A 13,824-nucleotide genomic window follows, 5' to 3' on the forward strand; every position below is an offset into this window, starting at 1 on the left:
CGCGCCCCCAAGACATATTTCCGCCTACTGTAGTCACCGATGCTCCGAAAGGCTTCCCTGACGACCTTATATGAACGGACGTTGCGTAAATTTCACAAAGAACGATCTAAAACATCTCGAAATCGTTCCGCGCGGCAGCAATACTTTCGAGCAGCGCCGCGCCGGATCGCCCAAGCCAGAGAGGAGGAAAGCCTCGCCGCGCGCCCTATCCTCCTCGCCAGATGAAAAGCTCCCATGAAAGCTCCTAATAACGTTGCCAGTATAGTTGCCAGCACCGTGGTTGCGAGCGCCGGCCAACTTTTACCATAGTTGGCGACTTTTCAGCAATTTTCGGCGACTTTTCGCCCGAAGACCTGGCAACCCTGCTACACGGCATTCTCGTTTACTCGCGACCAGCGCTGGCTAGCAGCCCTTCGGTTTTTGCGAGCCGTTGAAAGCGGTTGAAAGTTTTTAAGTGCAACATGCGCGTTAACGCCAAGCTCCTCGCTAATTACCAGAGGCAGACTGTATGCCTCCTCGGCAAAGTTCTCCAGGTACCGTCTTTTCTTTATTCCGTTGTTAGCCGGCCGAGGTTATCAACCATTGACGCGCGGCATTTGATCCTGTAAGAAAAACCGGAGAGGTGTACCGTGGAATACGAGAACCGGCATGTGGCAGCATGTAACAGAAAAATAATTGAGAAAGGGCGCGTTTACAAGAACGAGAGCCAGTAGCTGACTTGTTCGTTCGGACGCGTCTTTCCCGCCTGTTCTGTATTACGCGATCTTGCTCTTGCCACAAACTGACTCATTACACGCTGTAAGAGTTTGCGGGCAAAGTTCTGCTTATCGTATTATAACTGCCTTGCCCTGCTTTTACACAGAGCGAACCCCAGGGCATGTCCTTCAAGATGGAATCCCCAGACAAGCAGGTGGTTCAAGTAATCATGAAGAATCCAGTGAGTTGGAATTGGAAGCTTCTCCTGACGGGCGTCGTTTGGCTTTCAGCCTGCAGTTTATGCTATCAATCATTCGCCTACTGATCTATACTTGATGGGGAGAAAGACGTATCTACACAATTTACAGGAGGAAGTCTCGGAACATGGGTCAACATACAGACTTTCGATGGGGAGGTTACATGAAATGAGCGCTCCAAAAGCAATGTGTTTAGGAAATACAAAAGCCCCAATAACTACACTAAAATTAAATGACACAATAATCCATGCAATACAATACAGCAATATAATAAAACCCTCAGAGTATTACAAATTGATGAGGAAGCCTAGCATTTCAGGGAAGGTAGTGCAGTAAACAAGGACGGTGAATGCTTATTAGCCACTAAAGTTTATTCAAAGAGATCCAAGTTTTTCAAACCAAGCAGTACTAATTGTGCAGTTGCCAAAATTGTATGGAAATCACTTTTCACAGTCAGCAAAAGAGTAAAGACGGAGTGAATGAATAAAATAAAAATGACAAACAGCGCAGGCGCAAGGATTCAAAAGAGAAGACCACTCAGGCTGCTCTAGATTATCACGCTTCAAGGAATTATCCTCGCTGCATGTTAATGCCACCGAAGGCACAATAATGCTAGATTCACCAGCTTTCTGCATAAAAAAACCTTTACATAATTTCTCATAACATTTTCTTATACCTATTCAAAATTGCCCTGCAATGGCAAACAATGAGAGGACTTGCCCTGTGCTGCCAGATGCGAAGCAAGATGTGTGCCTAAACTCTTTTGCTCCCTTAGTTGCATAATAAAGCATCTCCCTGTCTTATGTAGACCCACCCACAGCACGTGGGAATTAGGCACACAACTTCGCTTGCACATGCAATTAATTTTCTGAGGACTTAATGATGTGGTCCTTATTTGATGGGGCCTGTAGCTTTGCCTAGTTTTTTGTGAACTACTGCTCTGACACAGAATCGCAAAAACTTAATTTAGGGTAAGCGTTTAGTTGGTTGCAAGTCAGGGCGCGTGCTGCCTTCTTCGTCCTTGCTTGCTGTGATGCCCTCATTTCAATGTAGTGCTGTACCAATTTGTCCAAATATACACCTTGTTGTGATAGCAATTATATTTTGAAAGTGTTGCTATCTAAACACGTACAGGGTGTCCCACTTACACCAAAATTTAAAAATATGTGAATCCCATGTAGCTGGACAGAACCAAAGTAATGTTTGCAGTTGCTTGGATCAAGTCAGATTATGTATTTCGCATAATTACATGATTGGCTATTATTAATCAGCTCATTAAATATATTTGCACTAAAGGGGTGGGTGAGAAAATTGCAGACCATCCTGGGAAATGCCCGATCCACCTTTCTATTGCTCAATATGTCTCACTTAAAAGTTTTTCTGAGCCTGAAAGAAGCCAGGCAAAAGTGCTGCATTGCACTTTTTTCTTTCTGGACTTCTTTCAGGCTTGGAAGAAATGTTTTATGTAGCACGTATTGAGTAATAGAAAGCTGTATGGGGAATTTTTCATGATGGTCCGTAATTTTCTCATTGACACTCTTGTTCTTAATGTAATATTTAATGGAGTTTATAAATAAGTAATCATGTAGTTAGGCGAAATACAAAAAATAATCCGACTTGCGCAATCTGACAGCAAACAATGTTACCTTAGTTCTGCCCAGCTACATGGCACTCGCATATTTAAAAATTTTGGTACAGGTTATGTTGGACAGGTACTCTAGTTTAAAATTCTCGCACTGCAACTCTGTCCATGGTTCTGTTTGTGTATAATGCAGGTTTCTATCTGGCCTTCGCTTTCTATGTTAGATATACTAATATCATTGCTTGGCACATGATGTGATGTGATGTGTTTTAATCTTGACTTATAAGTGCCGCTGTCTACTTCGTGCCTCATCTTGGGGATGTTGTGTAAAGCTGAATGTTGTGTGTAGCAATCAACAGCCATGTCCAGTGCAACAGAGTTGGTTTTTAGTAGTGTATGGTGCATTGATAAAATATTGCATGTTGTGTGTGTGTGTGTGTGTATATATATACAATATCAGGCGGAAATAGTTGATTAATGAACATAATTGGGCAATTGGTCGGCGAATTCATCATAGGATAACTCATGCAAGGACCCCTAAACGCCATTCCAAACCGCAATTCTGTGTGGAAAAACGGGAAACCTAAGACAATCAATCAATAAATTCAAAGGAGCAATGTTAAGACGATGACTTCTTCTGGTGGGCCGAGAAGAAGGGTTAGTGAAAACAATAGGTGTGTTGATGTAGGCTTTCCCATGCGCAATTTTATGTAGCAGAACATGGTCGCAAGTACGCCTATGGGCCCTGAGGCTTTAGTAGCAGCTTATTAGCATGTGTTGTCGGTGAGAAATGGTGGTGCTAACGATTATATATAAGTCTAATGGCTTTTTTCTGAATATACTGAAGTATGTCTATATCTTTGCAATGATGTGGTCACCACACAACTGACGCACACTCAAGTAGAGGCCTTATTAGTGATCTGTATGCCATTAGTTTATATTCCTTAGTTGCATCTTGTTAGTTTCCTTTAAGGTAACTGGATTTTCTCAAAGCCTTATTGGTTATGCATTTAATGTGAGCATCCAATTTTAAATCGGGGAGAAAGTAACACCAAGATATTTTAGCGTTTGGACGCATGCAAGATTGTGCACTGCATTAAAATATGTAAATAGAAATAGTTTTTTTATTTGAAAAAGTAATTGAAGCTCTTTTCGTAAAAATAACTGACAGTTGACTGATCATGAGTACTAGTTATACAGTTGAATCCCACTACAACAAAATTGATGGGGCACGTGAGAAATTTTGTTGTAGCAGAAATTCGTTGTGATATTATTAAGTACATAGACGACACGTGACTTGCTGACGCAAAAAGCAAGCTTTAATTAAAAAAATCGGTCAGCCTAACTTGTTGACGCCATCTTGCCAAACGATGGCACAACACGACTCTCGCATGCTGCTAGCAGAGCCATTGCCTCATCGCTGTTCTGGGACCCGATGGAACGCCTGATTGTATTGAATGTGTCCATGACCTGCGATGCAGTCGGTGGTCCAGGCTCACGTTGTGTGGCTGTTTCATCTTCATCCGATGAAACACTGTCTTCCTGGACACTCTTCAGGATTTCTTGGTCTGTCAATTCTTCGCGCACCACCATGCACAAGTCTGCTTGGCTTTGGGATGTACATCGGCAGGCACATTTCCACTTTCCTGCGGGGCTGCCCACGTGGCTGTGACTTCATCAGATGGCAACCCGTCTCCATCGCTACCTTCGTTCTCAAAGTCCGAAGTATCGGCAGCCTGCGCAGTGAACCCAGTATGACGGAACCAGTTGCATATTATGGTGCTTCTCATTGCGCACCATGAAGCGGCAATCACTTGGAGCAACATAAAGAGGCTGCTTTTGTTTTGCGGCGCAACTGCATGTTGAGAAGCAGCCTATGAATAAGGTGCTCACAGTAGGCCCTCCTGGCGCTCTGGATGACCTCGTGGTCGAGGCGTTGAATGATCGAGGTGCACATCGGTAGAAAAATCTTTACCTGCACGTTTTCCAGCTCAGCATCCTCTATGATGTGGGCGGAACAATTGTCTAAAAGTAGATAAACCTTTCGGCCTTGTCTGCCCATGTCCCTGTCGAAGGCTTCGACCCACTCTCCAAAAATGGCCCGGGTGATCCATGCCCAAGTGTTAGCCACGTACTTCACGGCAACGCTCTGATTTCCTTTGAAGCAGCGTGGTTTGGCACTTTTTCCGATGACCAAAAGGGACCGCTTGTCTGAACTGTCCATATTAGCACACATGGTTATTCTCTTCTTACTGCGCTTGCTTCCGTGGCAGTGCAGTCCCTTAAATGCCAGGGTCACGGTGGGCAGCATCTCGTAGAAGTGCCCATTCTCACTGGCATTATAAATATCCGATGGTGCGTAGTTTTTCAGGATGCCTGCGAGGCTGACTGACGTGCACCTAATGGCGCCATCACTTTTGTGCAGCGTCACTGCACAAAACTTTGCCGATGATGCAGCGATGTGACTTGAATCTGTTCAGCCAACCTACGCTGTCCTTAAAGTGATCTATTCCTTGCATGCAGGCATAATCCAGTGCTTTTTGCCACACAATATCACCACTAAGGGCAATTTTCTTGGCCCGTGTCTCCACAAACCAGGTGCAAACTGCCTTGTCCAAAGCATCATGCATCGACGGAGTCACTTTCCTCTGTTTCGCTGACGTCCCTGAAGTTAAGCGCTTTGGCTATAACATTCCTGCCCTTCAGTATTGTCATAAGAGAGCTTGCCGGAATTCCAAATTCTTCCGCGATGACTGATTTTTGTGCGATGACTGATAACTCGAGCCTTGTCTTCTAGTGACAAAAACTTGCCGTTCTTTGTCAGCTGCGACATGCTTCAGCTGGCGATCGAACAGCTTCGAGAGACAATGACCAAATGGCGTGCAATCGCCTTGTCTTGTCTCCCAAACACTGGCGCATAGCCACCATGGGGGATTGGCCAAGAAGCAGGCGGTTCCCATTATGTTTAGAATTAAGACAAAACTAGCTTTGAGTAGTAGAGCATCGGACTAAAGAAATGTGATTTAGAAGTTTAATAAACTATTAAGAATATTAAGGTAAAATAAGTTAGCATGCAGAATTGCAATAACAAATAATTGATAATTTTAGAAATTCAGCAAGTTGCTCTTTTTGTCTCTCTAATAAAATTGTAAACTGCAATACAAGCATACCTGTAGCTGGATCCCACTGAAGTATGCAATTGTTGTCAGGGGTGCGTTGCCGAACGCCTCATCACACCCTACCGAGATTTGACCTCGCAACTGCTACCTCGGATAGTCATTGGTGTTGTACACCGGAGCCATTTTCATGAAACTTTGTAGAAAATGAGTGATTAGAAATACTATCAAAATAAATTATTGTGTGTGTATTATTTGTATGCACACCATTTTTCTAACCAATATGACCCAAAACGTTCTTTCGGAGCTCGGGTGCTCCTCCATAAGAGCGCGTTGCATCGCCATCACCAACGTGGCTTGGCGGCTTTCTGTTTTGTTTACGTCTCATCATGGTCTGAACAGCTCCAGTTTGTGTGTGTTTTTTTTTAATGCTATCAACGTCGATGGTTTGTCAAGGCATGAAAAGCAGTTTTAGGGGTTTTGATGAGCTACAGTTTAAATAATTTTGCCTACGTCTGCTCCGTAAAAGCTTCGTTGAAGTGAAAATTGCCCGTGAAGTAGTTTGTTTTGGCGGGAATGTCGAAGCATTGTCTTCTATGGGACATTGACGTGGAATGACAAAAATCTTCATTGTGGTGAAAATTTCGTTGAAGTGGACTTCGTCGTGCCGGGATTTGACTATAGTAGAATAAAGGACTCGGACATCAGCATATAGTCTTATGTTAACAGAAGTGCCTGCAGTTACTTAAACATCATTTATATATATAACAAACAGCAATGGACCCAAGATGTTGTACTCTGGGGTACACCGGATGTAACCCTGACACGAGATACATGTGAGACAATGCAACAAACTGGGTTATTGAACCTAGTTAGTCCTCTATCCAGCCTAGTACTTTAAAATAAATAATTAATGGTGTGAGTTTAATGAGAAGTTTGTTATGACACACTATCACACGTTTTACTGTAATTAATGAAAATGGCATCAAGCTGTGCTCTAAGGTTAGTGTGGATGCAATACCATGGGAGAATTCAAGAAGTTATGTTACCATCGAGAAGCCAGAACAGAAGCCACGTTGAGCATGCGAGTGAATGTTATGTTCAGATTAGTACTCAATTATATATTTGTGAATAATGTGTTCCAATAGTTTGCAAGATGTCCATAATAAAGAAATAGGTCTGCAGCTAGACATTACCTGCTTATTCTGTCTTTGTGAATGGGAACGACCTTAGCACATTTCCAGAGTATTGGAGCACTCTATGATTTAAGAGGCTTTAAAGAAATTAGGGATAAATACCGAGAACACCATTCAGAATATCACCGTAAAAACATATCTGGTATATTATCTGGCCCAGTACTTTTCATCTTGAGTATAAGGTTAAGTACACCAGCTGTAGTGATTACCATACTAGGAAAAGGTGATGACAAAAAATAAGTGCAATACGGGGGGTGCTTCCATCATCACAAATGAATGATTTAAAGTAGTCATTAAAGACTTCAGGGATGCTGAGATTACTGGAAAAAGCTTTGACTCGGTGAACTGATAGCTCTTCAGAACAATGATGGTTTGCTTTTGATGAAGCATAACGAAGTGTCATTAAAATAGAAACTTCTTGCGTTTGACATATCATATTTTAAGTAGCTTTAAGTGTAGGCAATGCTGAACTAACTTTCATCGCATTGTTAGCATAAGGCTGTTTCCAGAGATGCCTGATGCGATGAACTAAGTGTATAACCTAGCATGGGTACCACGGGTGCTTGGGATTGCATTTTACTCACTTGGTTGAAATGTAATCAGTTAAACATTGATAGACCACTGTATAAAAATGGTTCACTAATGCGTCCGGGGAGGGATGGTTAGCGGAGCTCGAAAACTCGCCGAAGGGGATGCGAGCAGCCCTAGTTATGAAGTTTTCATCAGTATGCTCAATGTTCAAAACAGTGTGGTATGAACGAAGCTTAGGCACAGTTCTTAAATTGAAATCAACAATGATACTTTTATGGTCCTACAGGCCTTCAACAATATTACAATCATTACCATTTTGTCTAAGTTGCTCATTAATAAAAACAAGATCTAAAATTGAGCTTTTGTGGGTTACAGAATTGACAAGTTGGGTCAAATCAAAAGAAATAGTCATGTTAATAAAACCACCACAAATGACTTTGTGACGGCCACTCGCAGATAGCGTTGACCAGGGGGGTTGAAATCACCAACAATTGAAATTTTACAACAGTTTAGTTTGTGTTTCGTTATATAATCCATAAGATCAGAAAAGACAATAAATCCTTGTCAAGGGGTCAATAAGTAGCCCCTACAGCCAAAGTGAGACCACAAAGCCTGAATTTGCACCATACAGATACGCAGTTTGTACATTTCCTTCAAGCCTTCTCATAAATAACTGAGTGATTATCATCAGAAGCCAACAAAGAAAGACTCCAAGGACAACATAGGGGAAATTACATGTACTATGTACTTATTCAATTAAAGAAATTATAAATTAGTAAGAATGAAGATGGATGAATAAACAACTGGCCGCAGGTGGGGCACGAACTCACATGTTCGCATTACGCGTGTGATGCTCTTACCAATTGAGTTACTGCAGATCTGTTTTACCATCTACTTTCTGGGGTATTTATGTTAATCTACTAGAATTAAACCAGGGGGTGTTAGCCAGTGCCACATCTCACGACCTTGACGGTAGATGACCATCCTTTTTTTTGTCGCAGGCGTCACATGTACATGAACATTTGGGTGAAGGCAATTGGTCAGTAAACCCACGCATGCTACCTAAAGGCAGCAATGCTTCTGGATTCGAGGCCTACCTACGTAATGAATGAGAAGAAAGGAAACTGAGGGCCCGATCTTTATATGTCATATCATAAAAAGCTAAGAAATAGACAGCAACAGCATAGGGTAAATTACATGTAGTTAATAATTGATTAAACAAATTAATAAAAATGAAAGTGGATAAAAACAACTGGCTGCAGGTGCAGCACAAACACATGTCTTCGCTTTATGTAACATATTAATCCTGGATATGTGGTCCCATGTATGCAGAACTGAACAGGTAGGGTTTAATCATATTCTTACCACCAGCTTTCGATAAACTTGACTCATTTAATGTAGGCCCTTGCATTGCCACAGAATACGAAAAGCGACCATGAAGTTTTTCTTGAACAGAACTCGATAACATGAAAATATAGGACTCATTGTCAATACAGCAGCCCATCATGTGATGTTGCATCTCCATGTTTATATAAAGAAACAATTTTTATTTGAAAGGTGCCCCGAAACACTTTTTGAACACTGTAATAAAATGTTGCTGATCTGGCCTGGAGGCTGCTGTGAACAAGTGAGCCAAATAATACTGTACTGCATACAGCAGGGAATTTACAATATTTTGTCAAACACAGTGAAATATTGCTTGCTCTTGCTTTCCACAATGTTGCCATGCAGCTGCGTTGAAAGCAGCTGGGCCACCAGTTCTGTTGGCTTATTTTGTGATCGCAAGAGTATTCTTGTTTAACTCCTAATTTTTAGTTAAATAGATGAAAAATATGTGTCTGCGATCTGAAAAAGACACAGCTAATCTCATCCTTGCACTGTGTGTAGCTGCATCTGCTGCACGTGGCATTCCAGCGTAGTCTACCACAGCTGCATGGGGTGTTGTGATGAGCCTTTTGTCTACTGCTGCACTCGATGTTTGGCCAGGGCTTCGCACTTTTGGCTTCTCCACTGTGTAGCTTCCAGCGTGCTAGTGGAAATGAATGAAAGGAGAGAGAAAGTCGGGTAACGGTGCAATAACTCCATATAAAGTTGAAGGATTAAAAAGAAATTTGGGCATGGCATTTGTGAGACGACATCCTTCAGTGATGGCAATTTATGATGAGTTAGAAAAGTGTTTCAGGGCCCCTTTAAGAAACGTGAGTAGGTGATTACTTCCACCATGTGCTTCTTGCAGCTAACACTGAAATTTTAACGAAAAATTGGAGGATGCTTAAGCTTCACCTTTAAGAGTGGAACGCGGTAGCATTCAGAGATCCCTCACTGCTTCTACTGCTTCCTGGCAACTGCAGCCTATGTAACCATATTGTTTACTGAGATATGCTGGCGGTGAAAGCTATGCACAAAGGCGAGCTTTCTGGTGGAACTGCTGCCTCTTGCAATGGACTGTTCCCTGAGGTGGTGCAGAGCGGCACCAAAAAGAATGTATAATTTTGAGGTTTCTGTTATTGTTTGGCACTTTTAATATTTAGGTTTCAGAATATTTAACATAAAAGCTACGTGCTGTCAGTGTTTCGTTTCATGATGTTTATTTGTGGGCCGTCATTCTCAAAGCACAGGAGGGTTGGACCCAGACACAGCTAAGCCGCTCACGGTAAGATGCGGTCTAACTGTGCTAACCAGTCTAACCTCCTTTGTCTAACCGTGCGTAGCTTAGCCGTGTCCGGGAGAAAGAGGATCCTGGGGGTTGAGTTGGTGATGTGTGTCTGGACCTTTAAGGCCCCTCAGCAGAGGCAACACCCGTTTGGCCTCGGCTTCACGTAGATGGCACCTCCAATTTCCCTCATCTGGGGGAAATTGGTAGTTGCCAATTTCTAGCAGCCAGCTGCCGACTGGTGGGATTTCCAAAGAGGTCGCTGAGCTTCTCCTTGAGAGCATCCCAGCTAGAGATCTCGTCCTCGTGTGTCTGGAACCAGAAACGAGGAGTTCCACCCAAGTAGAATAGGACATTCGCTAGCATAATGGTAGGGTCCCAGCAGTTGTTTCGGCTAACACGCTCATACAGGCTGCGCCAGTCCTGGACATCAACATTATCTTGGCCGGAGAATATGCCAGGATCGCAGAGATTAGTAACCTTAACGTACGTTGTTGTCGACGTCGCAGAGGTAGGAGGAGATGAGGTGTCGTCACCGGGAGCCATGACAGAAAGCAGGATGGTGTGGCCGCCGCGGTGCTCCGTGGCAAGGACGGGGAACGACACCCTCCACCAAAGTGTTACGCAAACGAAGAATTAAGAACTGGAGACTATGTACAAGGTATATTTACAAAGGATAACTGCAGCGCTGGCCAGTTCAACCGACATCTCAAGAGCCAGAGTGTTCATCTTCGTCGGGGCGCCCACATGCATCGTCCACAAGCAACACGCAATATGCATGTATCAGTACTGTCACGTAGTAGTGACGTGGAAGAACACAGCAGCAACACTGCGAATAACTTAACTTTTTATTGTGTGAACCTGTCCCCACGAAAGCAAGTTCAGGGTGTCTACCAACCGGGAAAACCGGGAATTCTCAGGAATTTTGAGTGGTGTGAAAAAAAACTCAGGGAATTCGTGCCTCTATCAGGGAAATTTAGCTGTAATTTTATTGAAAGGGTCGAAAGTCACGGTAATGCTGGCTCGAGCAAAAGACAGGAATCGTAATGAATCGTCTTTGACGTCCTGTGTTCGGCTGGAGGAGTTGCCAGTGTACAGTCAACGACCGACTTTCCGGATTTCCAATAATTTGGATGGCTTCGCGGCACCACAACGTACCCTATAGAGTCAATGTATCAGAACGTCTGAAATTTCGGATGCAAAAACCCTTCTCCATCCGATTTTCCGTACGTTTTGCCATGACCGCAGGTCCGAAACGGCATTAATCAAAGCCACCACTGCTGCCATTTTGATTACTTCGTCGCCTGAAACCAGCGCTCTCGCACGCAGCTCCGCTGGCAGCCGTATCCACCATGCGGCAACACTAGGCCTTACTGCTTCAATGTTCGCTATGAAGCTTCTTGCCATTGGGTGCCGTGTTTTTTATTGAAAGAATTAACTGCTATCAGCAATGGCATGGACTCAACCTTTGCGGTCATCACGATTGGCTTAGAAACTTGGAAAGCACGGTGCGTTGCATAATGCCGGTTCCCGGAAGTCAGCTTCGCCTCCGTACAGAAATTTTACTTGGTGAAGCGTATGCAATAGTATTGCAGTTAAGCGTAACAAGCGTGGGAAGGGGCTATTGCCACTGGCACAGTATGTATTCCTTAATTGTACACGCATGCACCCCGTATTTCCTATCACAGTACGAGCACCGATATGCCTAATACGTGTACCAACAGGCCTTCAGAGCGTTTTCGAATGTGCCTGTGGCAGTTTGAGCCCTTAAAGGCAGTAAATGATATGCATTTATTTTTTTCCAACTGGCTGATTTTTAGGACATTTTCGTGGCCCCTAAGGAGTTTGAAAACTAGGACGTGGACTGCAACTGACCAAGGAGATGCTTCAAATGGTCCGTGGGGCGAACAAATGACGGAAGGAGTACAAGAACAGATAGGACCTATGCATTGAGGAATTAACGGGAAAAGAAGCATGCTGCCGCCGTTTTGAAGGAGCTTGAGCTCAAAAAACAAAGTGTTGGCTGATGCTGAGATGCAGGTGTCCCTCATCCAAACCAAAATAAGCTCTTTGAAGCAGTTAAACACAACAATGAGGCGTCGTGCGCGGGCTGAGAGTATGTCAGGACAGTTGAGGTTGAGTTACGAGCTGTTGAGAGAGAATCTCAATTGTGACAAAGTTCGGGCCTCATACCACTGAACATGAGTCTATCAGTTGATTTCTATCAGTTGATAGAAATAGCTCATATTCGAAAATATTTGCTTTTGTATGCATTTCCTTTTTTATTTGTCTTTGAGAATGTCCGACTCGATTTGCAATTTTTTGTTAAAACATTTTATTTGCTGTGCATTTTACTAACCCCTCCCTTCTATTCTATTCTTGAATAACATGAACACTACTCCTTAGTATTCAAATTGGATTAAGTCGTTCTTTATATTTTTTTTATATGCTTACTAGAGAGTGACCGCATCGGACGATATGGTTTCAGCTCGTCTTGACATAAAACAGTTCTGCATAACTCAGGGAATTTTGCAAGGGCACTCAGGGAAAACCTGGAAAACTCTGGGAATTTGGAAATGTCAACTTGGTAGACATCCTGGAGTTATACTCAAAGCAGAACAATAGTGGCAAACACAGCCGGGGATCGTCGGAATCTGATGAGCGCGTCAAGCACGCGGGCTTTTATATGCAAGTCATAGGAGGTTCCAGAGTAATCGCTAGTGCCCGCGTGTCTTCCAGCAAGTACTACACAATTCGCGTCATGCATACAATCAGATTACACAAAGTTCGATGACGTCAACAGACAACAGTTAGCACCATTGATAACATTCAAGAAACTTCCGGTATAAGCAGGTGTGTCTTGCACCGAGCGATAACATTTAACGTTTCTTGGCTGATGAAAAGTGGTCAACTGAGAAAGATAAACAAGTACATGTGTCAATGCCCCCTCTTATAAAGCATCGTCCCGACGCTACAGACATGAAAGTGAAAAACAAAACCATGCGTAATAAAGAAAAAAACAACAAAGCAACATAGAAACAAAATTCCTAAGTCTGTGGGCATAGAAAGGCTTAAGGTGCACCATGCGGACAACTTCAGGTCGTGCGTGGCACCGCTGTGATTGCGAAATGCCATCTTGCACGACCTTATAGTCCAGTACACCAATACGTTGCATGATCTAGTAAGGTCGGAAATAGCATCATAACAGTTTCTTGCTGAGTCCTCGTTGGCGTATTGGAGTTGAGACCCAAACACGGCCACCGGGCCGGTATTCCACATAACGTCGTCGAAGATTGTAGTGCTGGCTGTTCGTTCTCTGCTGGTTCTTGATGCGCAGGCGGGCAAGGTGTTGGGCTTCTTTGGCATGCTGGACTGAAGTCTTGGCAGGACTCAAGTGGCAGACTTGTGTCATCTACTTTGATGACATTGTAGTCTTTGCCACGAGTTTTGAAGGTCACCTGAGGCGGCTTCAGACAGTACTAGAGGCGATCAAGCCATCTGGACTCACCCTGAAGCCAGAAAAGTGCCGTTTCGCTTATGAAGAACTTCTGTTCCTACACAACGTCATCAGCAAGTCTGGAGGCCGTCCTGACCCGCAGGAGACTGCCATCACTAAGTTCCCACGGCCCATTGGGAAAAAGGCAGTGTGCAGATTCATTGGCCTGTGTGCCTATTACAGGAACTTTGTAAGAGACTTTTCAAGCATTGTGGAACCATTAGATCATCTCATGAAAGTCACTGTCGACTTTAACTGAGAAATACGGTAAGATGACTCATTTGAGGAGCTGAAGTG

At 43.4% G+C, this 13,824-nt stretch overlaps 1 protein-coding gene across 1 annotated transcript in view; it reads left to right on the forward strand.

The window, feature by feature from the left end:
• The first annotated feature begins 344 nt into the window (after positions 1 to 344).
• Positions 345 to 13,824, forward strand: part of LOC126539972 (replication protein A 14 kDa subunit-like) — a 47,313-nt gene continuing 33,833 nt past the window's right edge. Inside the window, exons 1-2 of the mRNA XM_050186798.2 lie at positions 345 to 533; positions 863 to 937. Of these exons, the coding sequence (XP_050042755.1) occupies positions 462 to 533; positions 863 to 937 (147 nt within the window). The 5' untranslated portion in view covers positions 345 to 461. The remainder of the gene's footprint in view (positions 534 to 862; positions 938 to 13,824) is intronic.

Source organism: Dermacentor andersoni, chromosome 2, assembly GCF_023375885.2.
Source record: "Dermacentor andersoni chromosome 2, qqDerAnde1_hic_scaffold, whole genome shotgun sequence".
NCBI classification, from domain to species: domain Eukaryota; kingdom Metazoa; phylum Arthropoda; class Arachnida; order Ixodida; family Ixodidae; genus Dermacentor; species Dermacentor andersoni.